Genomic DNA, 11189 nt, shown 5'->3' with positions numbered 1-11189 from the left:
TGATACAATCTTTCATTTGAACTGAGAAATGACAACTACCTAGGCAAGTATGCCTACCAAAATCTTCAGGTTGGATGAAGAGATGCTAGGTCTCTCATCATCGGAAGGACCGAACCGTGAGGGCTATTAATCAAGAGAGAGGAAGGTTGCTGCTGTCTTATACAATCTCAAATTCGATTCTGGCTTTCCCTCCGGTGTCTTCCGATGTTCGGCTAGTCAAGGTCCACGACTCGTGTTCAACCCGCCATTCACCACCTGTCTGTCCACCTAAACCCAGCCAGTCCACCACCAAACCCCTTATGAGAACCGGTCACCCTTCGGACTGCGGAACGGCACACTGGCTTCGTACTTGCTCTTCTCGACTACCCTCTCGGCCTCGGTAGCAGGCGCATGCCTTGTAGGCGCCGGATCATTGCCCGTCTCTAGGCTTGGTGAGCCGACTGTGTCTGTCCTCGCTGGTGTGCCCTGGCGAGGTGGGACTGAGGCAGAACCACCCATTGCTGAAGAAGAAATTGGCTGGGTCGGGACATTCTGTGAGTACTCGAGCGATTCAACCATGCTCTTTCTCTTGCGCTGCTCCTCGAGGCGAGCACGCCTGTCAGCATCGATGCCTTGCTTCGCGAAGTAGTATGCGCCGCCGCCGGCTATGCAAGGTCAGCAAGTGTGCTCTACATGTTGAGAACTGGGACTGGTATACCCAAGCACAATGCGCCCCAGCCCGCCCTAGTTCGCTGTGTCAATCAGCAGGTTCGGCATGGAGTCCGTATCTCGGAGCGTACCAGAAAGATTTAACCTAGAGAGCGCAGGTTGTCAGTCGAAACTGCTACGTCATAATATCTTCTGAGAAATACATACAGTGTTCATTTTGCTGTCTGTACCAGAACTATATGGTTTAGATGATGGTAGGAAGTCAACTTTGCTGTGAGATCCGTTGCGAGGGAGAGACAGAGAGAGAGAGAGAAAAATCCACGCCAATGGATGCAGGTCCCGAGCTATCTTCGTCTAAAAAAGACCTTTGTCGACAATACTTCATAATGGGGTGATGTGCAGGATAAGGGCCTAGCTCCCGTCGACTGATCTAAGTGGTCAGTGCGGCACCGTAGAGTTGAGTAGGCCTCGGCCATTAGGGTCCCGCCGCCCGACAGCCTCAACGGCTTTGCCAGCGTGCAGCAAGCTTGGACCACCCCGCCATTTATAGTGGGCTGTGGCGCACCGGAACCTCACCACCATCTTGAAACATGGATCTGTTGGGGGGTGCTCACCATGCAGGCCTCCATCTTTCTCTGATATAAAACACAGGCTCACCTGTTATTTACACATGGTCATTGTTCATGTACTTGTACCTAGTGCCTCCTTTCTTGTGATTAGACATGGAAAGGGCGTCCTCAGTGGCTTGAAAACGTTCACTGGGCCGCCTGTTGGCGCGGGCTCATTGCTCAATCCAACATTTGCGAACAATTTCCAGGGGAAACTACTCTGGCTGAGAACGCATTACAGCCAAGAGTTTCTGGAAGCAAGCTATGTGCATCGAATGGACAGGCACGACATTACACGGCCAATCCAGACCCAAAATTAGCCTGCCAACAAAAGTGGCCGATGTCTTCCATCTGGACTTCCATACGTGTTTCGCTTTCCAGAGTGGCTGCTTGCGGCGGCCAAAAGGGGCTCTTTACAGTCTAAGTGGGGCTGGACAGACGTAGAGTTACTAGAGTATGAGTTGTTCCTGTTCGAAACTTCGGATCAAGTGTGCGTCTCGGACCTCTCTTTGAAGTACCTTTACGGAACATCGTCATTCTATCCCCTAACACGCAGTCCCGGATCGGCCACGGGGCACTCACGTCCCCACTATCCGTATTTAGTATCCAGATCCAGCACCAACACTGCCCTGCCCCAGCCAAAAGAGCCCCCTCCACCCGCCCGCCGCAGCGGTTCGCATAGAACACAACCATCAACCGTCTCCCTTGGAATTTCGGGTATTGGCATTGACGACAAACACGCGACCGCTCTGCTCCTGGTCTGCTTCGCTCTCTCAACCGTTCTGCTACTCATCGCACGCTCCGTTCAGCATCGCCAACGATACACAAAACACTCAACAATAAGGATACGCTCTGGCTGAAGGAGCTTCAAAGAGTGTTATGGGCAGAGCGATCCAGAAACCATAGTTCACAACGGACCTAGATCACCATGGATCCCCCAGCTGACAACGGGACTGACGGCTCGTCGATTGTGAGTGAGGTCAAAGGCGGTGTTGTTCTGGTGTTGCTGGGGTACTATGGTAGATCTCAGAGCTGACCATGTCCGTCTTTCTTAGAGACCTGTCTCGTCGCTATTGGCAAAGTTTGAAGGCTTGACCACCAAGCCCGGCGACTCGCAACCCGGTACACCAACCCGAAATGCATCCCCAACCCCGGCGCCGGCGCCGGCCCCGAAGCCTGGTCGACTCCGTGAGCGGGATCCGAGTCCCTCGACCACAACGCCCCGCGAGCCCCCTCTAATACCAGCGATGCGACCCAAAGACAAGTTGACGCTCCAGAGCCTTCACCCTGTATCCGCGAACGCCAGTGCTTCGAGCTCGCCAGTACGAACTGTTCCTCCTCCTGTTAGCCCGAGGGCCAAACCCACGAACGCCCCGGCGCTCACCGTTGAGCCCCCGCATTCACCCCCGAAGAGAGGCGTAGGAGGCATTCCTACTGGTGACCGTCCGGCATTTGTTAGCACCGACTCTCTTGTAAAGTCCTCATCTCCGGCGAAGGCGGGGAACCAGTTCAACTTGTCGAGCAGAACTCAGACGCCGTCGGCGGAACCCCGAAAGTCCCCGCGTGTGGCGCCTGCCCGCCCCCCGTCACCTCCTCCACCTAGACGGTCGGTAGAGTTGCGGCGGGAACGAGAGATGGGCCATAAGCCAGTACCGCCTCCGATCAACCGGGCAGAGAAACCTAATTCACGTTTCACTCTGTTCGAGCAACCGAGCAGACCCGCTCAGTCGAGTCAGCCTATTGATATTCAGAAGAGGCCGAGTCCCAAGGTGTCGCCTTTCAACAGTCCACCTAGCAGCGGAGGATCGCCAGATGAGGAAGATGTTCCCCCAGTCTTGCCTACGAGGCCGCGACAACAGCAACCGCATCACCAACAGCAACATAGTCTTCATCAGCAGCACGGAAATCAGCATCAGCCCTCTGTCGGTGTAAAGAGGTCAAATACCTTCCACGTCGGTTTCGACCCGCCACCTCAGCACCATTCATTAGCCGCAAGGAGACGAGGCAAGGACGAGCCTCTAACACCGCAAATCACTGGCGACCGGCCTGCGCTGCCTGCACGACCACAGAGCATCATCGAGTCGGTCCGCGCTGCAAATTCTGTCTCAGCACCACCTCCACGGCCTCCACGGCCGGGAGTCAACACGAGCGTAGCGACAGCAATCCAACAGAAGCGGATATCCTCGACACCAGTAACACAGGCGCCCCCTCCTATTCCACGGCTCAACGGCAGGTCCGTGACGGCGGCGGATCGGATGCCCGGGAGAGTGTCCAACGAACATCACGCTCCACCTCCTCCAACACCCGTCGAAGCTAGGCCCGCTGAAGCTCAAATCGCGGGCTCACACAAGGCCGATTTGGGATATCCAGACACGTCAAGAACGAACCGAAGCAAGCCATACTTGCATAAAGGGGCTCGCGAAATTGCCACAAAATACGACAGCCGCATGTTTGATGTCTGCGGGGCCTTTGTCTGCACAACAGGCGGTTATACAAGGGCGTGGAATGTTATGGACGGGGAGCTGGTTATGAGCTTGGCCATGAGCGAGGGCATGAAGGGCGCATCCGTGGCCTTCAAACCGGGAGAGAGCGTCGACGAGGAGGGCGCGAGGATATGGATCGGAACCAACAATGGCGAGTTGTTGGAAGCCGATGTCTTGTCGCAAAGTATTGTCAACAACAGACCAAACGCGCACGGCCGCTACGAGATTATCAGGATATACAGGCATTTCAACGAGCTGTGGACTTTGGACGACAGTGGGACACTTCACGTTTGGGGGCCGGCCGATGGTAGTAATCTGCCCAGTTTGGCTTACCCTCCTACACAGACCTTTCGCGTGCCTAAGGGTCATGTATTTTCCATGGTGGTTGGTGATGAACTTTGGCACGCCACAGGCAAGGAAATCAGGGTTTTCCTACCAACTCTTGACGGCAGGACACAGTTCCAGGTTCTCATCCGACCTCTAATTCAAGATGGCGCTGGTGAAGTTACGTCGGGTACTCTTCTCGCCTCAGAGCCGGACAAGGTGTTCTTTGGCCACAACGACGGCAAAGTCAGCATTTATTCGAGGAAAAACTACGCTTGCCTTGGCGTGATGAATATCAGCCAATACAAGATCAACTCCCTTACTGGTGCGGGACGATACCTCTGGGCAGGATACAACACTGGCAAAATCTCGGTCTACGACATGGGCCAAACGCCATGGGCCGTTAAGAAGGACTGGCAAGCCCATGATAACCCGGTTGTGAAGCTGATCTCTGACCAGTCGAGCTTTTACAAGCTGGATCGTCACCAGGTGGTCTCCCTCGGCGCGGATAATATGTTGCGTGTTTGGGATGGTTTACTTCAAGACGACTGGCTGCAGGCCAAGATGAAGCAGCATGATGCGAGGTACTGCCACTTTGAAAAGATCAAGGCGTTGATTCTGACGTGGAATGCGGGAGCTTCGACGCCGAATAGTCTCAACTATTCGAATGATGACAGGGTGTTCATCGAGAATTTGCTGAGGAGCAGTGACTCGCCAGACATCATTGTCTTTGGGTTCCAAGAGCTGGTTGATTTGGAGGATAAGACTTTGACTGCGAAGAGGTTCCTGAAGCCGAAGAAGAAGGAGGGGACGGATCAGGAACGGATGAGCCATCAGTATCGGAACTGGCTGGCGCATCTGAAGCAGAGCCTGGATCAGCATATGGATGGGGAGTTGTACCACGTGCTGCATTCCGCGCCGCTCGTGGGGCTGTTCACTGCCATTTTTGTCAAGGCAGACCTCCTGGGCCGGATCAGCAATCTTAACAGCGCTGAGGTCAAGAGAGGCATGGGCGGTCTTCATGGAAACAAAGGTGCCATTGTGGTGAGGTTCATGGTGGATGATACCTCGCTCTGTTTTGTCAACTGCCACTTGGCAGCTGGACAGTCGGGGGCGAATCAAAGACACAACGACATTGCCGCTATTTTGGAGGCGTCCCTCCTGCCAGGTGAGAGGGACGCCTCGGTGCGGTTCGACAGCTTTGTCGGTGGTGGGGACGGCACAATGATCCTAGACCATGAGCTGTGTCTTCTCAACGGAGATCTCAACTACAGAATCGACACCATGTCGCGAGACACTGTCGTCACAGCTGTCAAGGCGGGCAATCTCGCCAAGCTCCTGGAGCGTGATCAGCTGCTCGTGGCTAGGCGAAGGAACCCCGGGTTCAGACTCAGGGCATTTGAAGAGCTTCCCATCACCTTTGCGCCAACGTACAAGTATGATGTTGGGACGGACAACTATGACACGTCGGAGAAGAGAAGAAGCCCGGCGTGGTGTGATCGGTTGCTCTTCAGGTGCGGGGCCGGCAGGGGAAGGATAGAGCAGTTGGATTACACACGGCATGAGGTGCGAGTGTCGGATCACAGGCCAGTGAGCGGGAGATTCAGGTTTGAGGTGAAGAAGGTGAGGAGCAAGGAGAGGGCACAGGTTTGGATGGAGTGCCAGCAGGAGTTTGAGGATCTGAGGGGGAGGGAGGGAAGAGGGGAGAAGTGAGTTTTTTTTTTTTTCATTTTTTTTCATTTCAACTTCTCAACCTTGGAGTAAGGACTAACACCCGCAACAGATTCTTCTACTTGACGAACGTGATTGGGTACGACGAATTAACGGCAACACAGTTAATCGAGCAGCAGCAGCGGTCGAGCAGGTCTGCTGTTGGTGGGAGGAGAGATCATAGAAGTCCTAGTGGACAAAGGGAATGAAGAAATGAGAGAAAAGGGGGGTAATGGTGACGGCAGCGACGAGATAAACCGAACAGCCATACATACAACAACAACAACAACAACAACAACAACAACAACAACAACAACAACAACAACAACAACAACAACAACAACAACAACAACAACAACAACAACATATATCGGAAGCATAGACAGGGGAAGCGATGCGTTTGTGGTGTTTTTAGAGAGCCTGTTTTTATGATTGCTGCTGTCTGCAATTGGATTCAAGATGGATGGGTGGTCAAAAAGACAAGATGATAATTGAAGAGATGAATATCTAATGTGTAGATGGGATGAGATGAATTGAGGATGATATGACTTACATAATATAAAGGATGCTGTGTTCAAAAGGGTCGTTTGTTCCTGCATAATGCTGTGGGGTTGGGGAGTTCGATGATGTCATTGTTACAATGGGTGGTCAGCTGCGAGGATAGAACAAGTAAAAGACTATGAATGGGTGAGGCAAGTGAGAGGGTGAGATGGCGTAGATGATTAATTGTCGGTCTTTTCGGCCTCGGGCTTTGGGATTGATTGCTAAGCATACCTTATAGAGGTATCACGGTCCCCTCTCGGTTCAACGTCAGTACAAGTTCTACTGGTCACTCAATACAACCTTTTCTCTGCAACACCTGCCATCTAATCCTTCTTGCCTTGATGTCAGCTCTCTGTACCTGCTGATAGGTTACTAACTACATGAATGACCTCCCTCCGTCTCTTCGGCTCTGCTCCCAAAGCAAGACACCTCGCCCGTGTATCACTCATCAATACTAGACCATCTCATCACCACCACCAGCTCAGGATGTCTTCTTCCACCCAAACAATGCACCTCTTACCCGACAACACGGGCCTCTGGGGGATAACCCAAACCCCCTCCGCCGCAGCCAAAACCTCGGAGCTATTACAGCAAGACATGGAGGTTTGTTCCCTCTCTCTCCCCTTTTTACCTAGGTATTTTCCCCATAGCTAACCCCCCCCCCCTCGAAAGAACCACCACGTCTTCTTCAACCAGTCCGGCTTCCACAACCACATCCCCCACCACCTCCTCGCCTTGTACGGCACCGGCGCGGGGCCATCACACCTCCAGTCTGCCTATGACACCAACGCTTCGTACCAACGGCCGGTGTTGCCTGTTCATAAATCAGTGACTCTCACACCGGAGACATTGACAGAATACTACGGTAAAGAAGAGTACTACCCGGACTTTTTAACATTTTTCCAATCTGAGATCGACCGGTTGGGATGGAAGGAGACAGTGACGAGGTATTTATTTGAAGAGGGGGAGGGAAAGGAGGATTTGATAATCAGGTTGTTTGGAGGGTTTTTGCACCCGCTGATTCAGCTCATGTATGGGCTTGAGTGGGGGCTGACTGGGGTGGTGGCGGAGGGGTTGGCGCAGGCGGCTGTTCACAGGGATGATCTCAGGGAGTTTTTGTTGACTGCTGAAGAAAAGGGACGGGGGCGGGAAGAAGGGGAGACGGTGCTGGGGTTGTTACGGGAGGCGGAGGGACTGAAAGGGGCGGCGAGGTCGGAGGATGGGAATAAGATCCGGGATGGGGTTTTGGTGCGGGCAAAGGGGGAGATGGTTGACTTGGCTGGGAGGGTCAAGGTGGGGGAGGGGGAGGTGGAGGGGAGGACGAGGGAGATGTTTAATGGGGCGGTTTATGTCGCGGCTGGGGCGGCGGTAAGCATGACTGACCGAAAAAAGGTGCCGAAGTTTGATTTTTTTCTGATGCACCATGTCAACGCGGCACCGTTTTTTGTCACGATGAACAAGATGGATTGGGTGCCGGAGAAAACAAAAAGGAGGTTGTTGGAGTGGAAGATTAGGATGGACTTGTTGCAGTATGTGGCTAGGGGGTGTCCTGAGCTGAGGGTGGAAAGGTTGGAGGGGTATGAGCCGAAGCAGCCTGGAAAGGCGAAGATGGTGGAGGAGATTGTGAGTAGGTTGCATGGGTTTGGGGATGATGGGCATGCTATCAAGCTGGGGAGGGCGACGGTGGTTTGTAGGAATATTTGTCGGGAGTATGAAGAGAAAGAAGGGTTCATGATTAAAGGAGGGTTGTGGGAGAAGATATGCCACTTGATTGTTGACTCGGTTGAGGCGCCGGGGGAGCATTGGGTGAGGAGTGCCGGGTTTGAGGAGGCTTGGAAGGTATGTCTCATGTTTCCCTTTCCGAGAGAAGGCAGGCTAACAAAGAGCAGGACATACCCAACGTCGACGACAGCAAGTTGTAGAGAGAAAAACAGAATGTGGTATCAAAATGGTATCAATCATTTTTTTCCGACGCCAGCCTTTTGCCTTTAACGTAGTATAACATAATATTAAACCGAAATCATCCAAATTCCCTTCACTCTATCCCGATCCACTCCCCTTCACTTTCTTCCTCCAGCATATCATCCATCGTGACCTCCTTCTGCGTCGACGGCAGAGCCTTGACCTCCAAATCCCCATTAGCATTCCGTTCGATAGTCTTGGGCCCCTTTCCAGCCTGCGCCGCCTTGCTGTTGGCCTGCCCAATCAGGTACTCAACCGTGTAGACGTTATCATCCGCCAGCCGTCTAATCTCGTCCCTCATCTTGGCCACCGCCCTCGACACAATCCTCAACTCGACATCGACCTTGCCCCGGTTGGCCATCAACCACGCGCCGTGCTTGTCCACGAGAGCCTTGATCCACAGCATGCAGAACTCCACGTGAGGGGACTGCTCCGTCTGGGCGGCCACATACCGCAGCAGCCTCGCCACGTAAACAGTAGGGAAGTTTTCCACCACCAAACCAATATCTTTGTAAGGGATGGCCTGGAACACCCTTTGGACCAACCCCGCCTCATTGAGACGGAACGCCATGACCAGCGCCTTGAGGTAATCCTTTTCATTTTGCAAAACACCCAGCGTCGAAGCGGGCGTGATCTCCATGTTGAGATCAAACGGATCAAACTGAACGGTGCTGTCCAGACTGTAAATCAACAGGCCTTCTGTCGAGCAGGCGCAGAAGGATGTCCCGCTCGGCGAGAAAGCCACGCCCGTGACTCTGACCTCTGGGTTCTTCCTCCTCGCGCCGGGATCGCCCCTCTTGGCGCCGGGCAGCGACCTGTCGATGCGGTCTTCCAGATCGGAAGCCTCGCCTTGGTCGTCGAGGAGGGCGGCGGGACCGGCTTCGGTGACGAGCTTGCTGTTGAGGAACTCTTGCGTGCCCGACAGCGCGAGGTTGACGCTGACGGTGAATTTCTTGAGGAGCACCATTGTTGTGGCCGAGTAGAGGCAGATGTACTTGCTGTTGCCGCCCGTGAGGACGCAGGAGCCGTCCATGCTGTAGCGGATGGTGTTGAAGCTCTTGGTGCCCGAGACGTTGGCTGCCGTCCGGCGATCTGTGATTCTGCGGCCGCCTGATACATCGCGGCGTCCGTCGACACCGGAGACTTGGGTGGCTTCTGATACAGACCAAAACGTCAGCTGGCCGTCTAGTGTGGAGATGGCAATCTGTAGGGAGTCTGGTCTGAAGGCAATATCCAAGACATCCGACATGAGCTGCAGAGGCTCGCTGGTTTGTGTTCGGTTGAAGATGGACCATATCCTAGCCGTCTTGTCCCAACTGCCACTAACCAAGAGACCACCGTTGGGGGCAAAGGCAAGCGAAGAAACCGGCCCCTCGTGCCCGGTAAGTCTGTCTAGGAGCTGGCCGGTCTGGACGGACCAAATGTGAATGTCGAAAGAGTCGATAGAACCAGCCGCAACAACTTCGCCGCTTGGATCAACTGCCATGCAGGAGAAGGATAATCTTTCAGGGGCGGTAAACGTCCTGAAGTTTCTGTATCTGATCAAATCCCACGCTCTGATGGACCCGTCCAAACTGGCTGTGAAAAGAACATTGCCCTTCTTGGCGAACTCGCACGCTGTAATGCCGCTTGTGTGCTCGGTAAACGTTACTATGCAGAACCCAGACTCGATATCCCACACCTTGATCTTGCCGTCGTCGGCCGTCGTGACAATTCTTTGGCCATCTGGGGAGTAGACCAGCGCATTCATGGCGTCAAAGTGCCCTTGTTGCTTCAGGATGTATGATTCTGACTGCCACTCCCACACCAAAAGCTGACCCAACTTTGACGCACCGAAAGCGAGCCACTCGCCACTCTTGTTGATCGTTACGAAGTCGATTTCGTTTTGCGAGATATTAAGGGTGTGAATCTGGTTGAAATCGGGCATCTCGTACAATCCAAAGATACCGTTCGAGAAACCAGCGACCAAAAGATTTGATTCGGGGTGAAAAGCGGCGCATCGAAGGGTTGCGCCGTTTTGCATAAAGTAGTGCTTGTCAACGATCCGCCATTGCATATCCTCCTCATCCATGACCTCATCCTCGTCTTGCCCTGGCTTTGCGACATACTGCCAGTCAAAGACGGCTCCGTCCTTGCTGACTGTGTAAATTGTTTCTTGGTCCTTGGAGAACCAGGCAGCGACCACGCCCTGCTTATGTCCCGACAAAACCGTGGGCGTGAACCCTTCTTCTGCGTTCAAGCTCCATATCCTCGCAGTCAGATCCTTGGATGCGCTGAGGAAGAAGCGGGAGTCGTGCGACCACTCGATGTGCCGGACATCGTCAAAGTGTTGTGTGTGTGTGTGGTGGCGCACAAACGGCGCAAATTCGAGATCGCCTTCCTCGTTGGTATCTGGAGTCGATGGGACGTGCCAGACCTCGATTTTCCTCCCCAATCCAACTGCGAAATGGCGACCCGATGGCGCAAACGAGAGGGCGGTTACTTTTGACTTGAAGGAAAAGTGGTATAGTACGACACGACGCGGGATGTTGGTGAGAATGGCATGGCCATCTTCGTCGACAGAGAGGAGAATATTTCCCTGGGGGGTCAGGCCTATCCTCGAGATGTTCTTTCGGTGGGCGAAGGGGAGCGTGTATGACTTGTTGTCGACAAGGTTGAAGACTGTGACCCTGTTGCCGACAGGAGAGAAGAGATGGGTGCCGTCGGGACTGAACAGCAGATTGCCCTGGCAGTAGACTGTCCCCAGCAGATTGGAGAACTTGAAATCCGTCTTCATGGTCGGTGGTGGTGGTGTTTTCTCTACCGAGACGAGACTGATAACGATCAAATCAAAAAAAATAACCTTGATAGCTGCTATCGCCAAGCTTGAACATTTTGGCGGGGTCGGCGAATTCTTTCTCCTAACATCCGA

General features: G+C 53.6%; 4 protein-coding genes across 4 annotated transcripts; 2 read left to right on the top strand and 2 right to left on the bottom strand.

Moving 5' to 3' along the window:
* Positions 1-40: 40 nt before the first annotated feature.
* QC762_211850 (uncharacterized protein) lies at positions 41-1108 on the bottom strand. The gene is made up of 4 exons (XM_062888082.1): positions 856-1108; positions 780-793; positions 698-723; positions 41-644 (listed from the first exon to the last, which is right to left on the bottom strand). The coding sequence occupies exons 1-4, from the start codon at positions 862-864 to the stop codon at positions 298-300; spliced, it is 396 nt and encodes a 131-aa protein (XP_062746281.1). The 5' UTR covers positions 865-1108; the 3' UTR covers positions 41-297.
* A 140-nt stretch (positions 1109-1248) lies between these two features.
* QC762_211840 (uncharacterized protein) lies at positions 1249-5982 on the top strand (the record flags this gene model as incomplete). The annotated part of the gene is made up of 3 exons (XM_062888081.1): positions 1249-2226; positions 2312-5772; positions 5847-5982. The coding sequence occupies exons 1-3, from the start codon at positions 2185-2187 to the stop codon at positions 5980-5982; spliced, it is 3639 nt and encodes a 1212-aa protein (XP_062746280.1). The 5' UTR covers positions 1249-2184.
* A 718-nt stretch (positions 5983-6700) lies between these two features.
* QC762_211830 (uncharacterized protein) lies at positions 6701-8358 on the top strand (the record flags this gene model as incomplete). The annotated part of the gene is made up of 3 exons (XM_062888080.1): positions 6701-6919; positions 6989-8155; positions 8206-8358. 3 exons carry the CDS (start codon positions 6701-6703, stop codon positions 8236-8238), a joined length of 1419 nt encoding a protein of 472 aa, XP_062746279.1. The 3' UTR covers positions 8239-8358.
* On the bottom strand, positions 8352-11054 carry PWP2 (U3 snoRNP protein; the record flags this gene model as incomplete). The annotated part of the gene is made up of 1 exon (XM_062888079.1): positions 8352-11054. The coding sequence occupies one exon, from the start codon at positions 11052-11054 to the stop codon at positions 8352-8354; it is 2703 nt and encodes a 900-aa protein (XP_062746278.1).
* Positions 11055-11189: the final 135 nt, after the last annotated feature.

The sequence above is a fragment of the Podospora pseudocomata genome, assembly GCF_035222375.1.
Source record: "Podospora pseudocomata strain CBS 415.72m chromosome 2 map unlocalized CBS415.72m_2.2, whole genome shotgun sequence".
In the NCBI taxonomy this organism is placed as follows: domain Eukaryota; kingdom Fungi; phylum Ascomycota; class Sordariomycetes; order Sordariales; family Podosporaceae; genus Podospora; species Podospora pseudocomata.
This window is presented reverse-complemented; position numbering and strand designations above follow the sequence as displayed.

What these genes read in the sequence shown, in the direction of transcription:
- QC762_211850 (XM_062888082.1), bottom strand. An exon ending in CTGGGGCGCATTGTGCTTGG is followed by an intron (nt 645 to 697) that starts GTATACCAGTCC and finishes GACCTTGCATAG; the next exon opens with CCGGCGGCGGCGCATACTAC.